We start from the raw sequence: 22,357 nt of genomic DNA on the forward strand, positions 1-22,357 counted from the left end.
ATAAGATGAACTTATAAATATAATATTAAAAAAATATGACAATGGCATGAGCCAACCTGTCTCCATAATCATTATTTTTTTTCTTTGGTACATTAGCTACATTTTACTGATAATACTTCTATACTTTTACTGCATACATTTTGAATGAAGACAGTTTACTTGTAGTACTTTTACATTGTGGCAGTGCTATTTTTGCTTTGGTTAAAAAAGAAAAAAAAAACTGAATCATCAGTCTGTTCAAACTTTGGTCAAATGAAAATTTAAAGTACCAGTATTTATTGGGGAATCAGTTATTTTTAAAATATTTTTTTTAAAGACAGCCAAATGGCAATTATCTCATTTTGAACTCTGCAAGTCTTCTTGTGACCACATGGGGTCACTGTTTACACTAAAATGGGAAAACGTTAAACGTAGCCTCTCATCTATCACTGCCAACTGCCTGTCTCGATATTAAACTCAGAACATATTCAGAACATAAACAAATTTCATACAAACTCATACAAATAGCTAGTTGAGATTAAAATTACTGCTTTTTGTTGTGCTCTCTCGTGGTCACTAGTTCCTCTTAACGTCTAAAAGGATGAGGTCAGCCTGGGCCCGCCTCCAACTCCTACGTGTACCCCTCACCCGCGCACAGACCTCTGGGAAACTGAGTCCATGCACTAAATAATTCAAGCCCTCATTCCCCTTATCCTCCATCGCTAACAAGATGCCGGCCGTACATCACAAACTGCTCCTGGAGGACGCCTTACAGGACAGTCCTCAGGTAGGCCTGTGCGGGTTTTTATCACATTTAAAAACACAACTGCCACATAAAAAGGCGTTACGAGCTGTGAAGTTGGCGTCGAAGCCCAGACAGGATCCTATTCCCGTTGTAGGCTGTTTCCACTGGTCGATGACAGCTCTCAATTGTCACATTGTTATGGGAATGAAATGCACTGTCTGGAGTGGCTGCACCTTCCTGCTGTAAACAATGTCCAAGTGTGTATAGCTAGTCATAATTATCGGCGTGTGTGTGTGTCCCTGTTGTAGTTACATTGCTATCGCTAGTCACAGGGCTTTCCCCTCTCTGCTAGAGGTAATATTGTGGTGTAACGTAACATTCATATCAATTTTGAAGACGTCACGACCATATGGCTCAAACAGAATCACTCTGCTGCCTGCGACGTTTTTATTTTCCCATGTCGTATGGAGTTAGACCCATTTCTAGAGCCAAACTGGGCCTGATTCACAGGATGTGGGAGGGGTTTCCATTATCGGACTTCATTGGAATTAGTCAATAGTCTGCAACAGGGCAGCAGTGGTAGCTGTCAGTGGTTAATACCTTGTTGTTTGATGCTTGCAGGTCTTAAAAGCAGCATGGAAGTTGTACATCAAGCCCTAGGCCTCATGCATGGTTATCAGTGATGGTGGTGTGAAATTGAAGACAGTGAGGAGTCTGTTATTATGCATAATAGAGTCTGTATTTTCTGCTGTCTGTTGCCTCACCCTTTCTCTAAACAGGGCTGACCTCTTTGATGGTTCTGCTTAAGTGCAACCCATGCTGGAGGCTCATTTCTCTATTTACATTTTTGGCTTTCCAATGCAATTTAGTCCATTCAAGAAATAGGTCTGGTGTTTTCCCACAGTAAAATGTTAACACATCCTGTATTCTAGGGCTGGTATTATATATGATCATTTCTTTTTGTTCTGAATCCCTCTGGCAAAAGGCTGCTGGAGTGAACTGTAAACAGATATAAGCCGATGGGTGTGTTCCTACTTGCCATATCTGCCCTGCCTTGCTGCACCTGTTTATGTGCGAAAAAAACGAAACTACACCCAAACAGGATTTTCCCAGTTCAGCCAGCCTGCAGTAAAATCATTATACCTTAAGTTTCAATTCAAAGCTGCACTTCAATATGCCCGTGAATTCTGAAGCCACTCTGATTTCTTCCACTCACCCTCTCCACTTTCAGCAATGTTCCTATTGGTCTCTTTTATGGGTTACAGGTGCCAACCAAACCTGATTCAAATTATGTTTCTTGTTAGCGTAGGTACCATACTGGTGATGTTCAGTATACTGTTGCCCCACAAATTGAATAACAGGAACATTTAAGACAATAACTAGAGCATGACCAGCTCCACTTTAATTGTCCTTATGACCCAATAAACACACCCACTTCTTTTTATCACTTACGGTTAAAACTAATTCGGAAACTCTTTTGAAGACCAGTATTTATGATAAGGATTGCAACTAATGATTATGTTCATCAATAAATTAAATTAAATTCAATCTGACAATAATTTTCATGATTATTCCATTAATAGATTCATTTTTTATCAATAATATGTCGGAAAATAGTCTGATGTCTGAGGGAATTTCTTCAAATTTGGCACAAACGTCCACTTGGACTCAAGGATGACCTGATTAGATTTTGGTGGTCAAAGGTCACTGTGACCTCACAAAACACGTTTTTGGCAATAACTCAGGAATCCATACACTAATTATAACAAAGTTTCACACAAAGTATTTCTAGTTTCTTAAAAAATTACTCAGAACGATAAATCGATCATCAAAATAGTTGTAAATGAATTTAATAGTTGGCATCTAATCGGTTAATCAACAAAATGTTGCAACTCTAAATCGAATATCAAAATAGGTGTTGAATAATTTTCTGTTAATCAATTAATTCATTCATTTTCATCTCTATTTACAATGATCTAACTATTGTCTATCTTAATTTCATTCATGATAAGTGTGTGTAAATGTTTTGTCCTACAGACTCGCTCCTTGCTCAGTGTGTTTGAGGAAGATGTTGGTATGCTCACAGACTACACCAACCAGCTGCTACAATCGATGCAGCGTGTATTTGGAGCTCAGGTACCAGACTAACACACACACACACACACACACACACACACACACACACACACACAAACACACACACACACACTATTCCCATTGCTGTGTGTGGCTCTGTGAAACAGCCATGTGTTTTCAAACATGGAACACAATGAGAAATATTTTATGTTTCATTTCATCATTGAATCATAATTTTATTTGCCTGACAAAGTTGATTTCCAAGTGATCATTAGCATTATTAAACTATTGTTTTGATGTGCACGGAACAAAAGATGGTGCTAGAGTCTCGGATATTTGGATACAAGAATATTACACACTCATACATACATTCTCACGGGCAAACTGATGAATGAAGCTCTTGTAGAAACAGCTGGAAAACCTTTCAGCATGGAAGTTCAGTCTTGACCTTTGGAAGTGTGTGTGTGTGTATGTGTGTGTGTGTTTGTGTGTGTGTGTGTGTGTGTGTGGCAAAGTAATCTAAGCTCAAAGGTCCAATTAGTGAGCTGAGAATCTTTGTTAACCAGCTTTGCAACGTAAAAGGTGCCTTTATACCATGTTCTGTTATTTACTCCTTATGTATAGTTTTCAGTGCTTTAAGTATAGTTTTGAAAAATGTGGACAATGTCTCATTGACAAACATGCTCAGATGTTGCAGTCACAGTACACATTATGTTTCTCATGTTCTCCTGAAGACTAAAACAGCTTATGTAACTTGACTTTAAGACCTTTTCCTATGTTTTTTTTTCCTATCTTTATTCAAGAGCGTGGTCTTTCAATTTGAGAGCATAATTTATTGATTTCACCTTCAGATTTTGTAATTCATTCCTTCAAACCCTGTCCTTGCACTCAAATTGCCCCTGCTTGCACTTAAATTTGCTTGGCTTCTGCTCAATCTGTATTCTTGCACTCAGATATATTGTTGCTTGCACAAATTTCCTGCTCCAGCTTCAGCCCTTCTCCTCGCAATCAGGCTGCTTCTGTGCATTCGTGAAACCTCTGCTCTTAGATTTTTTTGTGCAATGACCCTGTCAAAATTCCCCAGCCAACAGAATGCCAGGTGTAGTGTTGACCAATGAAATGATCCCTGCCTCCTTGCGGGCGCATTCGCTTTACTTCTAGAGCATCCCGTACAGGCGGTTACTCTTTAACCAGGCTCATCCACTCCCACCCTCCAGGGCTTCATTAAATGTACGTCCGTTGCTTTCTTTATGAATTTTGAATAAAAGAACAGTTAATAAATATACCAGTGTCCATACTTTTTCTTTTGCAGCCTTTGACACTGTTGAACACACAATTCTCCTGGATCGCTTGCAACACTGCACTGGGTCGGCTTCTCTGGATCCGCCCTTGATTGGTTCCACTTTTACATTTCAAACAGACAATTTACTGTTTTCATCGGCAGCTCATCCTTCACACCTGCAAATATTTCATGTGGGGTTCCACAGGGTTCAGTCTTAGGCCCTCTTCTTTTCTGTTACGCAGATGATACTTAAATCTACCTCCCCCTCAATTCCCAAAATCAGGCTAATATAACTAAATTACAAAACTGTCTCCAAGACATTAAAGACTGATTGGATCATAACTTCCTTCAGTTAAATGAGGACAAGACAGAGATCATACTCTTCGACCCGCCCACATCATACCACTGTTATTACCCATAACCTCAATCACCTCTCCACCTACATCAGACCTCTACCTAGGCATCTCTCAGGCTACCATTTCCCGGTTGCAACTTATCCAAAACACTGCTGCCCGATTATTAACAACGTCCAAGAAACGAGACCATGTCACCCCTATCCTTGCATCCTTACACTGGCTCCACGTTCATTACAGGATAAATGTCAAAATTCTTCTAATTGTCTGTAAATCTCTCCATGGTCTCACCCCTACTTATATCTCAGAAATTCTCAACCTTTACAGCACTGCCAGACCCCTCAGATCCTCCCACCGTGGCATGTTGGCTGTGCCCCGTCTGTGGAAAAAAACGGATGGGGACAGGGCTTTTTCAGCTCTGGAATAGCCTGCCAGTGGCCATTACTCAGGCTGAGTCTGTTGATGCTTTTAAGATGCACCTGATGACTCTCTTTTATTCTCTGGCTTTTAACTGTGTTTAATCTTAATTTGTGCTTAAACGTGTTTCTATTTTACTCTTGCTCTATTTTTCACAATTATCTGTTACGCACGTATATGTCTTGATGCTTGTATGTGTATACATAAGCCTGTCTTTGTGAAACACTTTGGTGCAAAACCTATTTGCTTTTAAAGTGCTATATAAATAAAATAAACTTGAAACTCAAAACTGTAGTAGCTACATATAGTAGTAGCTGAGAAAAAAACGTCATCTTCATGACCCAGGAGTGAGAGTCTAGCGGATCAAGGGCCTCAAGTAAGTTTTTAATTTTAAAGGACCAGTGTGTAAGGTTTAGTGGCATCTAGCAAAACCAAGCGACAACCTCCGAGGCTGAAAAATGAAGCCAATGCGGAAGTGCCAAAAACCTGCATTCTAGCTAATGGCCATCAGGGGGCGACTCCACTGGCTGCAAAAAGAAGTCCAATTATATGGAAGTCTATGAGAAAATGTTTTAACGGTTTTAGGCCTGTTTTTCGCAGGCAAAAATTAGCATTAGCATTAGTACCGTAACCATAGGTTGTAAATGCACCTTAGCGCTATGGTCAGCTCCACCCTCTTATCCAAATATGGTCACTTCTGGCTCCAAAACTCAAACATGGTGACGGCCAAATCCAAGGTGACGATGGTCAAATCGCTACACTCAAGGCTTCAAAACGGCAGTTCGCAAAACAATAGGTGACGTCACAGTGACTATGTCCATATTTTTTACAGTCAATGAGCAGAGTGGACTTGGCATAAATGGAATATGGACAAACCAAACACTGGCTTCAGAGAGGGCTCGTATATGCTCGAGTTTCACGGTCACCATAGGTTCTCCTACGCACTTGGAAGGGGCGGGTGAGGGTAGGGGTATTCAGTTGGTTGTACTCTGCAACCTCACTGCTGGATGCCTGGACAGCACTGGTCCTTTAATAGTGCTATTACCTCATTCACTATGAATCGAATATATCCATTGATAATATGCTTAGCCCATACAGGACACTCTAAGAAGATTTCATTCGTCAACACTACACCTAGCATTCTATTGGTTGGGGAATTTTGGCAGGGTTGTTGCACAAAAAATCTGAAAGCAGACATTTCATGAGTGCAAGCATACAGTTTGAGAAGAAGCAGAGCAAATCTTAAGTGCAAGCAGGGGCTATTTGAGTACGAGGGCAGGGTTTTAGGGAATGAATTACAAAATCTGAAAAGAAGAAGTCATGCTCTCAAATTGACAGACCATGCTCATATTTTCCAAATCAATCATAATCCACTGGTACAGTAGAGTTCGTATTTATATGACCTATCACCTTGTGCTTTTTCAGAGGAATTTTCATTTGAACTCTGATTCACCTCATATTTCTTCACTCCCTTTTATTCTTTCATGATATAGAGAAGTAGAAGAGAGAAAGACGTATGAAGAAGCTTCAGACTTGGAAGAAAAATCTCCAGTAATCCAGTTTGTTAACTTTCCCTTTTTTTCCTCTATCTTTCCCCCCTTCAGAGTGAGATGGGATTGGCAACAGAGCAGCTCTCACAGCAACTTCTGGATTATGAGAAGAAAGTAAGTCATGATGGTGACTCAATGTCACAAGTATTTGCATAGTCAATTTGGGTCAAATATCTCAGGTTACTTTGTTAACGTTGTTGAACACTGCCTAAATAGTTTGTTGAGACACACCATCTGTTTATTATCGTACTTATCAGTTTGTTTTTTTCCATGGATGCAAATGTGCATGTGTCTACCACACGTCATCTTTGCAAGAGTGTTTTGTGAAATCTCTGTATGAAAGAACCTCAAAGTAGAAGTGCCTCCCTGTTGGCAACCTATCAAAGGGTAGGGTATTGTTTAATGTAGCTAACAAGAACTAAAAAATAGAATAGATGCTGAAGTCAACATAGCAGGTTTATTAAATCATGCTGTAGGATCTGTGGATCAGCTGCTTTTGTTGGAACACATTTATTATAGAGTCAATGTTGGATTGAAAAAAAAAAAATCTGCAATGTACTGTAATGGATGCACTTGTCTTATGTTTAGTCTGAATGACAAAGTTAATCTTGAATCTCTTTTAGCTCTTTTTAACAAAACTTAAAACTCAGCATCTTAGCATTGAGTTTATTAGCATTTTTGGCATCATTTCATGAAGAGATGTGCCAGAGTTCCTGGCAGAACAGGGTATTTTTAAATTCGTAGCTCCTAGTAGAGGCTAAATCTATGCTACATTATGCAGTGTCATGGTTTAAACTTGTCCCCCTCCCTTCTTTTTCTATCTAGAATTTTGCCCTTGGAAAAGGTGATGAAGAGGTAATCACTACGCTGCAGAACTTCGCCAAAACTGTAGGGGAGGTGAGGCTTGTGTTTGCATTTTCCTTGTTTATGGTGTACTGGCACTCAGAGCAGAAGAGAGGGTTGACAAAATACTATACAGTCAGTAGTTGTTTTTCTATCACATTACAAAGCATATTGCACCTTCGCTCCTCATGCACAACGGTGAAAATGGCCTCAAATGAAAGACCTGAGTATTTTCCTCCCTGTAAGACCGGAACCGGTTGTATACTGAGGCTAAGAGGGGAACAGTGAGGTGGATATGATGCCTATCACACTGGATGAATGGATGGAGGAAGGCAGCAGTGGGAGGAAGAATGGATGGATGAAGGAAGGGTGTGTAGGCTCAGGTATATAGACAAAACAGATGGGCCTGTCACTTTCAGCCATGGGGGTCCACGGGCCTGCCCAGTCAGCACTCAGCAGGATTCAGGACACACACATGCACATACACACATATGCTCAGAGGACACAGGTTGATTGTTTGTTTGACCTTACCTCATCGTGTACACAGGAGAACTCATTTCACAGCGAGAATTAGGCCTGCTCCCGCACCTAATCCTGTGAACTTTAGCACTTGCTAAATCACTCGGATCAAACTGGATGTCAGCTTGTAAGATGATGGAGTGTAATTTGTTCATGAGCATTAAGAAGTATTGCAGGTTATACTTGTATGTATGATATATGCACTGCACCCCAGGAGAGCCGTCTGTTCAACTCCTGAAATTTACGGCCTCATCCAAGACAGAGAGGAGTCTGCATACAGACAAACGAGAGGTGGAACGGCTGGCCCTGTGGTGCAGTCACAACAACCTGGAGCTGAACACGCTCAAAACTGTGGAGATGACAGTGGACTTCAGGAGGAGCCCCCCCATCACTGCCCCCCCACCCCCATCGCAGGTTTCTGGGATCTAGAATCTCCCAGGAGCTGAAGTGGGAGTCCAGCATTGACACAGTCATTAAAAAGGCCCAGCAGAGGATGTACTTCCTGCATAAGCTCAAGAAATACAACCTGCCTCAGGAGCTGCTGATCCAGTTCTACACTGCAGTCATCGAGTCTTTTCTCTGCTCATCCATCACTGTCTTGTTTGGATCGGCCACTGAATGGGACTGGAACAGACTACAACGGACCGTCGGGTCTGCAGAAAAGTTTATCGGTGCGGACTTGCCCCCTCATCCAGGATCTGTACACCTCCAAAGTAGCAGGCGGGAAAAACGGGGAGGGAATATCACTGTACACCCCCTCACAGTATTGACATAACCTGTTCCAACTTCTCCCCTCTGGAAGGCACAGAGACACTGTACAAAAACCACCAGACACAGGAACAGTTTCTTCCTCCTCGCTGTCACATTTACAGTTAACTCACTGTGGCACTGTGTAACCCTGGAACACTATGATACACACTGTACCTACAGATTATATACATATTTTTTAGACTAAAACACAGAAACAGAAACAAGTTCACCTGTATATAGTCGTTCTTGGTGCATATATCCAAAGATTGTTGTGTTCCTTGTATGTGTAAACATACTTGGCCAATAAAGATGATTCTGATTCTGATTTTGATATGCAGTCTTGTTTCCAATATCAGAATAAACAGCAGGGTTTATTATTGTCTTCATGAAAATCATTGTTCTACAATATGGGCTTTTTATGATGTAGGGGAGCCATTGTCTGCAGTTATGAGTACGTTTCTTTGAAAATCATACTCACCAGCTTACTGCAGGGAAAAACTGGCAGCAAATGTCACTGTAGTACATATTAAAATGAATTGAAATCCCTCAAGATGTTTGGCGAGGGTACATCTTGGGTTTGTGTCCTTCTGCAGCGCTTGATATTTTTGTGTAATCTGTTTTGTGTCTCTGTGTCGTCCAGCTGAACTCGCTCCACTCTGAGCTAGCCAACCAGATGGCTGACAGCATGGTCTTCCCCTTGATCCAGTTCCGAGAGAAAGACCTCACAGGTAGGGAAACACACACACACACACACACACAAATACACACACTCACACTACAAAAACTCATTATTACAGATCATTTTTATCATTATTTGGCAGAAATTATTCATCTGTTTGCTGTAATTGTGTTAAGTATATTGAATTAAAGAGCATATTTTTCTCAATATAAAAAAAACAACAAACACATTCAGTTTGTGTTCATCACTCAGTAAATCTAAAATATAGTGGATTCAGTCTGTACAACATTTTAAAAAGCAATAATGTGTTTTCTAAGATGTGGATCTGTTGTAGATATTGTAACAAAACTCAATATATTTACTATACTGTATGTAATTTTGCAGAAATAAGCACACTGAAAGAAATATTTGGCATTGCTACCGATGGTAAGTACAAATCTTCACAAATTTCAGAATTGGGTTACAAAAATTAGGGGGTTGCAGTTACTCTCTGATCCTCATGTCCACTCTCTCCTCGCCTGCAGAGCACGAGGCAGCTATGGTCAAGTACAGCCGATTGCCCAAGAAGAAAGAGAATGAGAAGGTACCGCTGAGTGATCGGGAAGTGCTTTCTCATTCCCACTGATGGAGCTTTTTTTCCCCCATTGATCACAGGCTGTAATAGGCCTTATTGTGCAGTAATGTTCTGGCAATGGGAGTGTTTTATAAGCATTTGAAATAGAAATAAATGCTATTAAATATTCATCTACTGGCAGGCCCCGCTGTTGTAGTAAGATTGTAGCAACAATATGCACCATAATGGCTGCAAAGATAAGATTCCTCTGCTATTCGCTTCTATTGAATGTGCTGGCATGTCTGCTTGGACGTACAAGATAATGTGACTGTGTTGTTTATTTGTATGTGTGCGAGTGTGAGAGTACGACAAGTGTTTGCATATTTATGAGTGTGTGTATGTGTATGTGTGTGTGCAGAGCTTTATAGTGAGTTTATGCTGGACATGTTTAACCCTCTTCTGTCTGGTTAGCTGAAGTCAGACTTGGTGAAGGAGGTGGCCTACACCAGAAGGAAGCAGCACCAGGCCTCACTGCAGTATTACTGCGCCCTCAATGCCCTGCAGTACCGCAAGAGAGTAGCTATGCTCGAACCCATGCTAGGCTACACACAGGCACAGGTATTTACTGTAGCTACTGCTGACCTACAAACTGGGCAAAGACCTCATTAACATATGAGTATTCAAATTCAGTATTTAAACTAAGAGATCGGATTTCCAGATTTCCGGATTTTTGAAAAGGAACTTATTTAGTTAACAAAGTACGCTCAATGTACAACGTGTCCCTGCAGTAGAAACTTTATTCTTGTAACCAAAGGCCTAAGCCTGTAAGCACATGACAAAGTGACTATTTTCAGTTTCTAGAAATGTCTATTGCTTAAAAATGCCAACTGTAACTGAAATAAGACACCATATGAATATATGACCCTCTGTAATCTCTCATATCTTAGATCAGCTTCTTCAAGAAAGGCATCGAGCTGGTGTCAAAGAAGATGGATAACTTTCTCTCCTCTGTGTCCAACATGACGCAAAAGTAAAGACTATCTTCATAATCATTCATCTCATGCATTTCATGAACAATAGCTTTGGTATGAAAAATAGAAAGCACTCTGGCTTGTTGTGTATGATCTTTAACAGGAACAACCTCATTTGTTTTCTATAATTCCATATTTTTCGTCAGCCTTTCTGTGATTTTACAGATTATTGCTTCATTTTAAGCATCCATAGCTGAGAATCCTTTATTTCAATGCTCAATATGTTTCAGTTTCTGCCTATATAGACTTTGCCTATATTCGAATTTTTGTTTTGTCTAGTATCCAGGCCCAGCTGGATGCGGAGGCGGAGGTCATGCGTGTGTCCCAGAGGGAGTTTCTGTCTGTGGATGACACTGTCTATATGCCAGATAAGGACATCGAGCCTGTCAATCGCACGCTTATCCAGAAAGCTGGCTACCTCAACATTAGGAAGTAAGATTAATTACACTCATTACGGCTCTATCTTGAATCCAAGGACACTTCCTTTGTGTTCCTAGCTTGTTGATATGTTAAGCGGTGTCATGAAAGAATATAAATTGAATAGTTGAGGAACAAGCTTTGAATCTGTCCTCATTTTACATATGTGACATTTCATTGTTTTGTTTGTTTAGGAATCCAATCTGGTGCAATAGATGGAGCAATCAATATATAGCAGCTAGCATAGATTCTGAATGTCTAAAAATGACCTAACACAATTGAGAAATGCATTTTGCTTCTCTTGCTAAAGTTGCTCAAAATATGCATGAGCACAGTAAACAATCAGTCTGTCACAGCAGACAGGGCGGGTCAGGTAACATGTTGACAGTGTGCGCTGTCAGCTTATTGCAGATTGGATGTATGAGAAGGGAAACTTCCTTAATGGCTTCAGGGTGTAGAACTGCAGCGTAGACCACAATGTGATTTAGTGAAATGTCAGAGCTGTCAAACTCTGTCTCTCCCTCATATATACATCCAAAGTCTTTGACAAATGTCTGTGACACCAGAGAAAAGGTTTCCACAGAATGCCATTTTGTTTAATGACACACACTGCCAGCAGCCTCAAACGCTTGTCAAATGGAGCTGAGTCCAGAGAACATTTGCTATTTCGAATGGTTTCTCAACATAAGGGTCTGAATCACCCACCACAGCATGAGGCATTCGCTTCGATATTCATCAAAATTAATTTATTTGGGGATATTTTTTTTTAAACAGAAAGATGAAGGCTCACAGATGAGCAGTTCCAATGAGTCGCACACACGTAGCTTCGCTATGAGTGGTGTGAAATGACTCAGAGTTAAATTGCATTGTAGTTTATGTATAATTATAGCTTAAACATAACAATTGTGCAAGGAGACAACTGGAAAAAATGATCCTCTTCAAATAGAAATGAAAATCATCATTACAAACCGAAAAGGAATTGATGGCAACTTATTCACTTACTTGTGAAAGAGAATTTATGTTGGTGTGAAAAAAAAAAGTTGAAAATAAGTAGAAAATAGGGGATGTTGGTCTGGAAGAATAATGACTGATATGATCTTTTTTTTCAGTAAAAAATTCAGTAAACTAAAAAGCTATGGAAAATGCTGGGAAATTTGGATCTTTAAGCAATATTATCCAACAGCCAATCACTGATTCCCACCCGACATTATCCAGCTTTACTCATCTTATTTGACTTACTCATGTTATTTCAACACTTGCTGAGACAACGGCACTTCCTGCACACTCAGTAATGTGTTCATCCAACATTACTGCGTAATAATATATAAAACTTTCCTTCATTCTTGTTGATAATTTAAAGTAGCAACACTATTCAGTGACCCCTTGTGCCCTGTGTATTAGGGCATTGTCAATTAGGGCATTGTCATCTTGGAAGAGACCACTCCCATCAGGATAGAAAGGTTTCATCATAGGATAAAGGTGATGACTCAGAACAACTTTGTATTGATTTGCAGTGACCCTAAGGGGACAAGTGGACCCAAACCATGCCTGCAAAATGCCCCCCCAAAGCATAACAGAGCCACCAGATCCACTCACTGTAGGGACCAGTTTTTCCTTTAATTTGTCACCTGTTTATTACTTCTAGTTATCTGTTACCTTGTTTCCTGCTCTGCTGTAACATGTGAACTTCCCCTCTGAGGATCAATAAAGTCTCATCTTATCTTACACATGTCAAAACAAACTGAGTATATAGCTACAGTATATAATGCGACTGATTTCATATCAAAAATGAATGAGTTTTGCCAGACTTGCATGAAAATTTCTAGCTATTTTTTTTAGTCTTATACTCAGTAGACTTTTGGATGAAATATAAGTCAATGGAGTCACAAGGAAACAGTTCTGATTAAAAAAAAAAAGAGTAATATTGTCATAACCTGCAGCAGAAATAGAAAAAATAGAAAGCCCCCCCTTGAAGATCCAAACCACTGAATTTAGAAAATAGCATGATATCATTTAAGGGGAACTGATGGACATGAGGCAATTTTATTTCAGTTCAGGATCTGGTTAATAAGTTTAATAACTATATTAACATGTTTTCTTTTTAAGGTATGTCTGTCTATTTTTGTCTAAATATTCTTTATTACTAAACTTGTTGGAGGAGAAGAACTTAAAAGATACTTCTTGCATATCCTCATTTGTTCAGTTCATTTGTAAGACTGATGGTAGGCAGGAAGTCCTGACACATCCAGCTGTAAATGCTTAACATTCTTATTCTTCATGTTGGCCTCCTCGCTCATTAAAATTTCCATTACTCCACTGGTGGCAGAAAAATCACTTTGCTTATTAAAATCTCACCGCAACACTTACCTTGATACGTTTTCTGCTCCTTCTTGTCTTTGCTCCAGTAAAACAGGCCTAGTGACCACAGCCTGGGACCGACTGTACTTCTTCACCCAGGGAGGGAACCTCATGTGTCAGCCGCGGGGGGCGGTGGCGGGGGGCATGGTGCTGGACTTGGACAACAGCTCCGTCATGGCGGTGGAATGTGAAGACAGACGCTACTGTTTTCAGATAACCTCCCCCTCAGGAAAGACGTATGTCCTCTTCACTGCGTATGAGACTAATATACAAACACCAGTAAGACATTCATAACTTTCTCTGTTGTCGCTGATGATTGATTCTAGGTCAATGATTCTACAAGCTGAGAGCAAAAAGGAATATGAAGAAGTAAGTGTGAAAGCAGCCATTGAAGCAGCTGTGTTTGATCTTTATTGTTTTACATCTTCATACCCAGAGATATCTGTTGGTACAAGTATCAGTCATAGAACAATGGAGGAGCTGTCAAGATTCATTTGTTTAGTTTTCATATCTGGTTTTGTGCTTGGACACATCTGACTGGCCTGTCACAGCTGGTATCAGTCAGTTGATTTCAGGCGGTTCGTGTCTGAGCGAGAGGAAGTCCTAATGTGAATCTCTGTATTTCCTTCTCAGTGGATTTGCACAGTGAACAACATCTCCAGACAGATCTACCTGACTGACAACCCAGAGGTAATGCACACTCCCACACACCAGACATCTACAGCACGGATGAAACTTAAAGAAACCCTAACTCTCTATCATTAATCTTGGTAGTTAGACCTTCACTGGTGTTGCTGTGATTTGATCAGGCAGTGAGACATCATTTGTTTTTACACCACTTTAATCAGCACTTAATAAGGGACACTTATTCTCTGTTTGAGACGAATAAAAACAGTCACATGGAACTCCGTCTTTCTCTGAAGTGTTTTTCAGCGAACTGTCTCACAGCTGTTGTTGCCATTACCTCTTTTCAATCCCAGAATCCTGCGTGTTTGCAGGAGGGTTGGCTCTAAGAAAATGTTTATTCTCCAGAGCTAAGCCTGACTCCTCGCCAGCTTTGTGTTACAAACAGACGCGCTGTGTCTGAAATCGCTCTCTCTTTCACTTATTTATTTTGCCTACATGATAAACACTCAGTAGTGTACTGTAGAGTAAATAATTACAGATTTCACCACCTATCATCATGTAGAGTGTAGTGTCATGCATCTGTAAATTACGCATCAGTCATTTGAGGTGTGGGATTGTTAAAAAGGTGTGTACCTGCACATATAATAGAAAACTGTGGTTTTCAGGCCATCTTGAGAATTAATGAGAATGCTGCAGAGGATTCAGACACAAGGTTATTGCAAATGTAGTGTAGTAAGTAGCAAAAGGAGAATGATTGCAGACAGGGAATCTGGTGGTTGTGAAAAAGTTATCACAGCTTTCGCCTTATTTTCTCTCCAAGTGTGCATGTGCGTGCAAAGCTGCATGGATTCACCCTCATTTGTATACAAAAACATAAACAGTCATCCGCGTTCTGTAGCAACTCCTTTGCATCAATTTTCTTCTTAATTAACCTGTGTTAATTGTTTAATTTAAACAAGAATCGAACATCCAAGATGTTGTTGCCACTAATTAGATTGAAACAAGACAGGAAGACTCATTTTGGACCTCAGACTTCACTAATTTTCTTCATGTGAGGAAACTTGTAAATCAGGAAAACTGTAGCTGTTTTTGAAGGATTAATGCTGGTGATCAGACACACGGAGGAAACACGAGGTTGAGATCATGCATACAACCGGTGAGAGACAAGAGATGAGGTTTTTATAATGAATCATACACTGATGCAGAGATTCTGCGATGTACGTGTTTTTTGTTGTCAGGCTGTGGCCATCCGACTGAACCAAACTGCTATCCAGGCCGTCACCCCCATCACCAGTTTTGAGAAGAGACAAGAAGGCTCGCCCAACCCTGACAGGTCAGACATGTTGCACTCATGAAAGTTTAAGATGTAGAGTTTAACATTTACAAAGCCTGAGATGATACTGTCATTTTGACTTGTACGCAATATGGTTTTGGCTAATTATGCCAGTATTTACTGTGAAATACTGGTTTTTCTTTACATCTTTGGAACAAAGGGAACAACATGTGTTCCTTTACATGTACAGTATTTGTTATTGGTGTATGAAGTGTTTTTGATATGATGTCAGTTCATCAAATATAAACCTATGATTACTGAGGGTGATGATCATTGAACTGAAAAGTCAGTGTGGTTTTTGTCTCTTTGATATTGGTACATGAAACTCTTTGTTCTGAGTTCTCCACTTAAGGAATACAAGGAATACGTTTTATGGGAGAATTGGGCGAATTGGTCATTTGTCAGCTCATCTTAAACATGATGTGAATGAAAAAGTGATCCATGTACTACCAATAGCTTGTTTAATTCAGTACTCTATACTTATGATTCATCTTAAACTATTGACTAATTAACATTATTCAAAATAAGATCATATAACCTGTTGTTTTATAAATGTAACAAAACATATTGAAACAGCTATATTCCTGCTACTGTTTCAGGTGGTAGTCTCACATATATCACATATTCATTATCTCTTACTGCTGCTGCAAAATCCAGCAACTGTAAAAGCAAAGTTTGTCCAGTTCAAAGTCACATTTGGCTGCAGTTCATTTAAAATGCTACAAGGATCTTATTTTCTGATTTTGGAGACAAACTATTACTCTGCAGATTCCTAATGCCAACACCTCCTAATGTGATTTAATCTTTCTTATTGTTGTCTTGCTAATTTCCAATGTTCATGTATGTTTACAGCTATTCCTAAATCTGTATCATCGTGTGTTATAGACAAATAGTTCTCCCATTATCCTTGTTGCTGCTCAGATTTTTTTTTTAGAGGTCCTTCAAAGGGCAGAGCTTTTCCTGCCACTTGTTTGAAATAAATGGTCAGTTCCTTGACGTAACTGTCTCTAATTGAACTGAAGTATGCGACTGGGTCCACATTTGTACATTGAAAGCCTCATAGGTCACTGCATTTGTTCCTCTTGTCCATACTGGCTGTGAAGAGAATCTTCCTAATGCAATTCCAATCTAAGTGATGGGAGACAAAACCCACAGTCCATGCTCTGTGCTAAAATGCATTCTCAAGTTTATCCAAAACCAATATAAGGATTCAACAGTCTGAGTTAGTCTAATTAAGTGGGTATCTTCTAAAAGATCTTTCTAGTATGTCTTTTTAGTATGAATTGTCCTCTGTTGGACTATAGATTTTGTCCCTAACAACAACCACGAATGACTTCAATTAACACAATGGCATCTGAGTATTGTTTTTAGATAAACTTGAGAAAATGTGAACCTGTCTTTTCAGTAGAGCAGTCGATGTTTTTTTTACTTGGTTTATTCCTTGAAACTCATCATTCTGTCCATCTCATCCATGTAGAGCAAAGCCAGGAGGTATCCATGCTGCCAGCAGCGGTTCCCAGAAGACGGGGGCTGCTCCGGAACCAGAGGATCTGATAGCCCCCGGAACGCCCATTCAATTTGACATCATGCTGCCAGCCTCCGAGTTTCAGGACCAGAACAGGGCCGGGGGGAGGTAAGAAGACAACTGGGGCAGGAAGTTTGTGTGGATGCATGTTTCTGAGAAATGGAATGAGGTCCTCATGGGTGATCATGCTAATTTCCTGAAAGTTGGCCACATATTGATTTATTATATCATTTATTATATTACTTCCAGGAAGCGGAACGCTTCTTAACGGCTCAATGTAGGGGTTTAATTGTTTTTTTTTTTCTGGTGTGTGTGCTTGCTTCCTGACAGACGCACAAATCCATTTGGAGAAACGGACGATGACTGTTCCACAGAAAGTGACGGTAATCATTTTCCTCTTCTAAATGCAATGTAATGGTCTTCTTTTGCCCTTTCAAGCACTATCTGACTTCAGTTTAAACTCTTGTGTGTTTGTGTACATTGAGTTCGCTCTCCCGCATGCAGTCCTTGTGTGTTAATGCTGCTGATGCGTGTGTACGTGGGTGATGTTTGTGTGCTTCCGCAGACTCCCTCCTGCAGCAGGTATTCGCCGTGCGCTTCCTGGGCTCTATGGCGGTGCGCTGTGGCAACAATCAGGAGGTGATCTATGAGGCCATGAGGCAGGTGCTGGCTGCACGAGCCATCCACAACATCTTCAGGACTACAGAGTCCCACCTCATGGTCACCAGCAGTAGCCTCAGGTAAACTTTATTACATATTTATGAAGTGTTGCGTAAACCACCTTTGAGGACAGGATGGCATTCAGAAACAAATGAGGAGCACCAGTGTATAAAGACGGTGGTGCATTTTGACATTTTCTGGGCGTTGTAGGCGGAAAATACTCAAACAAAGGCTTCAATTAATGTTTTCTGGTATTTGGTGATGGCATCCAGCTATGAGTTTGCCAGCTGCATAATAGAAGACTATGAAGAGCAAGGACCTATGAGCAAAAACCTTCACCAAAGCAACTGTGACAAAGAACTATTATATTCCATTTGGGCTATCCAAAGAAAACAAGTGATGTCTGTTGTATAACCCATGATTGATTTTCACACTTGTAGAAAAGTTTCCACTTTTGTGAAAAATATCTAAGAGACACATCTGCTCAGATGCAAGTCACGTACTTGTGATTGTCCCAGAAAATTGTTACGTAAAACTTGCTCTTAGCTAAAGACTATCAGAAAGAGACAAAAGCATGCCAACAAAAACAGACTGAAAAATCCAAAGTCAAGCCTGAAGTCTGTGTTGTTTTTATTATTCCTGTAAATGTCTTCATTGTGTCCTAATAGGTTGATTGACCCTCAGACTCAAGTTACGAGAATTAGTGTAAGTATCACAAGATCACAAGAAGTCAGTATTTACTTTTCAGCTTTTTCTCTTTGTTTCTATGAAGTTCAGTCATATTTTTTTTTTAATTTTTACCCCCCCCTCATATCTCTCAACACTCCTCATGTTACAGTTCCAGCTTGGAGAGGTGTGTCAATTTGCAGCCCACCAAGAGAACGGGAGGCTGATGGGATTTGTGGTTGAGGGCAGTGATTGGAGTGATGGAGACGAAGAAGGAGAGCCCTCGTTCAGCGCCTTCGTCTTTGAGAGCAATACAGAGGGCGAAAAGGTTTATACACCGAACACTGACGTTTTGTAAAAAAATGGGCATCATGTTAACTGATTTAAAGTGTATATTGAATGATCCTTAAAGTTTAATCTTTTTGTATTTATTCACAGATATGCTACACTATAAGCTTGGCAAAGGATATTACAGAAGCCAAGAAGGTAATTTCATTATAGAAACATTGAAAACAGTTGCATTTAAAGTCAAAACCCACAAGGCTTTGTGATACAGCAGTTGATTTTATTAGCATAAAAAAAGAGCACAAAGTATAACACAAATAATAGGGACTTATTTTTTGTAGCGTCATTGTCACAGTAAGTGATTTCTTTCTCGAGAGCAAATGTTACCTGATGATCAGTTCACTCGTCATGCTGAGTAATACTCAGCCCTTGAAAAGTTTTATAATATGAGAGACTTACAATTTTTTGATAGACTGTTTTATGAACTGGGGGTCACAGTTTAAAAGATGAGCGCATGCATGCACCACGGAGACGGGAGGGGAAATCGAATGGCAGATGTCATTGACCTGCATTAAGGGAAGTGTAAGATCCAGCGTGGAACTTGACTCATACTAGAGACTGAAAGTAGGAAATATCTCAGCCTCTGCTGCTTCAGTTTTGACTAGAATTTTTAAAAGCTTTCACAAGTCCCCCAACATTGCAGAAGTGCAATACTAAATCCTCCTTAAGTTATTGACACTTCATTTTAGGCTTTAATCTTTGTGTAGATACATATTAAGTAGTAAGTATTAAGTAAATCTCTTGGACCTTTTAGGTTTTACAACACTGAATCACAGTAGTTTTTCAGTGGCTCATGTCGCAGTGAAAACCAACATCTCTATAAATTTGAGATATTAATGAAGATTAGTAGGGACACAACCACTAGAGGGAGTTGGTCAACACTTTCCCTCCCAGTATAGCAAGTCCACATAGGTGACAGAGTGTATATTCAAAATTAATTCACAGTTTGATCAATTTACACAAAAGATCAAGTAGATTCTTATTCAGCTGCATTCAAGAGGTTTTTTTTTCCAGTCCACATGTCGCAGTGTCCTTGGGCAACATAGTGAACCCCAAATTGCTCCTGATGGCTGTGCCGTGTGCGTGTGTGAATGATTAGATCCTCCTGATGAGCAGGTTGGCACCTTGCATGGCAGCCGCTGCCATCAGCGTATGAATGTGTGTGTGAATGTGGCTTGTAGTGTAAAAGCACTTTGAGTGGTTGGAAGACTAGAAAGGCACTATGTAAGTGCAGTCCATTTACCATTTTTTCCTTTTTACAAGGACCCTGAGGCTCTGGCCCAGCTGATGAAGAACATGCCTCTAACCAACGACGGCAAGTTCCTTCTGCTAGAGCCTGAGACGAGTGACATGAGCGATGGAGGCGGACAAGAAGACCTGGAGTCTGAGGCCTAGCCCCAGTCAAGACAAAAAAACAAAAAACAAAAAAAAAACAACCAAGACAAGGGCCACATTCCGACTTTTGCCCAGGAGAGAAGGCTTTCCCGGGATGAACATCTCATCATGACCCCTAGCCCTAACTCTGGTACTGTAACACCCATATTAGAGAGTGTAGTTAACTTTCACTGACCCTGTTTTACTGGAGCTCTAGTTTTGTTGCTGTAATGAAAGAAAGCAGAGCGCTTTGGCAGGGGGTTGCCTGGACCAAAAAGCACATCTCCTGGGCACTCCATTAGATCCACTTTTTCCAAAGTCACATTGTAGCATGGGTCTTTGGATTTGGTACTAAGTTTTGTCTTTTTCTTACACATCAAAAGGGACACTATGTAGGTATTGATTGTGTTTCATTGTCTTCTAATATCCCTGGCAATCTAACAGAAGGTGGTGAATCATTTGCTTCAGATTAGGTTTACATTCATTTTTAGGTTTACATAGTTTGAAGTTTATTCCTTTTGTTTTACATGTTAACTTGTATGTAAGGCTCTTACTGTATGCAAATACTTTGGGATTTATTTCTTGATTATTCATGTACATGTTGCACTCCCGAAGTTTATATCGGTTTAATAACATTTTGAAGGCTACGGAATGCGCTATTTGAGAAACTTAAAGGATTTAACACTTTATAGATAATGAAGGACGTACAAAAATAGGTTAAAATCATGTCAGTTTCTTTTTATCTGCAGGGACTGTTGCATAGCTTGTTATTATCTTTACTCTGTGTCAGAATACGTGTCTTGAAGCAGTGGACACAGTTGGCGTGAGTGATTAGGCGAAACATTTTTGCTCCCTCTCTGCAGTGTTGTTGCACAGACTTAGCATCCTGACTATCTTAAGCACTATACTGAATTAATGTCATGTTTTACATAATTCTTTGGTACCTTGTTTCTTAAGATGATCTGTATGTCAGGTCCTCCTTGAGCAGCCCAAATATTCTGTAGTGAAATTAAAAAAACTACTTTGCACTCAGTATCTTAAAAGCCTATGTAAATATGGTCTGTTCTAGTGTCTATATGATGTTTAATCAGTCGGCTGCATTAAAAGCTTTCAGAGTCAATATGCGAGGACTGATGCGGTGCATGATTAAATAATGGCGTTCTCTCTCATTCCCTTCTCAGAAGATTAAAACCTCTACACTGAGCACTGAGCTGTAAAACTAAAAGAAAATCCACTGCAATGGTACAGTAACACATGAAGCCAAGACCACAGTGGGGTATTATGTACTCATTCAAAAGCAATTTGTTCTTTGTTCATACGTATGAATGCTAATCAAAACTGAAGAACTAAAGGAAAAAGTTGATTGATCCGTGAAATTCTACCCTTCCCATGAGATCCTAGTGCAGGTTTGTTTAGTTTCAGCCCGTTTGAGCTGTAACACTAATCTTCAAGGACAGTGGAAACCTGTGACGGACTGTGCGAATGTGACATGTTTTTGTACTGTGTTATACTTGTGAGGTCAAAGCCGCTGACTTGACGTTGATCGTGAAAGTTACATTGTATTGACCGCTGCGTCTGCTTGCTTTTTATACACTACATCAAAGTGTGGATATTTCATTCAGGACTACCTGCTGTACTGGTAAAATAATTAGTAATGATCATGTTGGATTACTCACATTGTGATCGAAGGAATTAAATCATAACCGTTTTATCTTTTCGTTGCCTGATGTAAATGCGTATTGGCAGGTCTTCTGATGCTATAAAGAAAATATTGTCAATCCAATAGACTTGTAGCCTCCTTCCTCTGGTGCTGGTTGAGATGCTTCAATCACACCGTCAATCAAACTACAGAAAGCATACAAAAGCGCTTAGTACATTAGCCTATAAAAGACGAGTTTGATGACCTACACAAGCTGGTGCCTGCATTGTTCTTTTGATTGATGGCTCAGTTGCTGAAAAGAAGCAAATCCTTTCACGCAGCCTTCTGCAGCCCCGTTATACTTCTCACAGCTGTGCTGCATCGTCTTGATATATTTTTGCTTTTTAAGTAATGCACCGTCAGGTGAAATCTGGGAACTCAAGATGTTGAAAATACATTTCAGTAATATAGCAAGGACTGCGTTTTCTCCCTCTTGTCTTTTTGTAAATGGTTGAAGTTGACAGAATCCACTACCCATAAGGCTTTGCACTTCATTTCTCCTAGTTTTCTAAAATCCAATGTTAACATGCAATGTTTAATAAATATCAGTAATTTTTTCTTACTCATGTAAATGTT

At 39.9% G+C, this 22,357-nt stretch overlaps 1 protein-coding gene across 1 annotated transcript; it reads left to right on the forward strand.

Moving 5' to 3' along the window:
- Positions 1–601: 601 nt before the first annotated feature.
- Positions 602–22,343, forward strand: appl2 (adaptor protein, phosphotyrosine interaction, PH domain and leucine zipper containing 2). The gene is made up of 21 exons (XM_044356042.1): positions 602–766; positions 2,762–2,860; positions 6,457–6,516; positions 7,228–7,299; positions 9,155–9,242; positions 9,578–9,619; positions 9,718–9,776; positions 10,218–10,364; positions 10,694–10,776; positions 11,057–11,209; positions 13,600–13,788; positions 13,879–13,921; positions 14,186–14,242; positions 15,418–15,512; positions 16,990–17,145; positions 17,368–17,420; positions 17,603–17,777; positions 18,366–18,402; positions 18,536–18,691; positions 18,802–18,849; positions 19,972–22,343. Exons 1-21 carry the CDS (start codon positions 710–712, stop codon positions 20,101–20,103), a joined length of 2,001 nt encoding a protein of 666 aa, XP_044211977.1. The 5' UTR covers positions 602–709; the 3' UTR covers positions 20,104–22,343.
- Positions 22,344–22,357: the final 14 nt, after the last annotated feature.

This window comes from Thunnus albacares, chromosome 7 (assembly GCF_914725855.1).
Source record: "Thunnus albacares chromosome 7, fThuAlb1.1, whole genome shotgun sequence".
Taxonomy (NCBI): Eukaryota; Metazoa; Chordata; class Actinopteri; order Scombriformes; family Scombridae; genus Thunnus; species Thunnus albacares.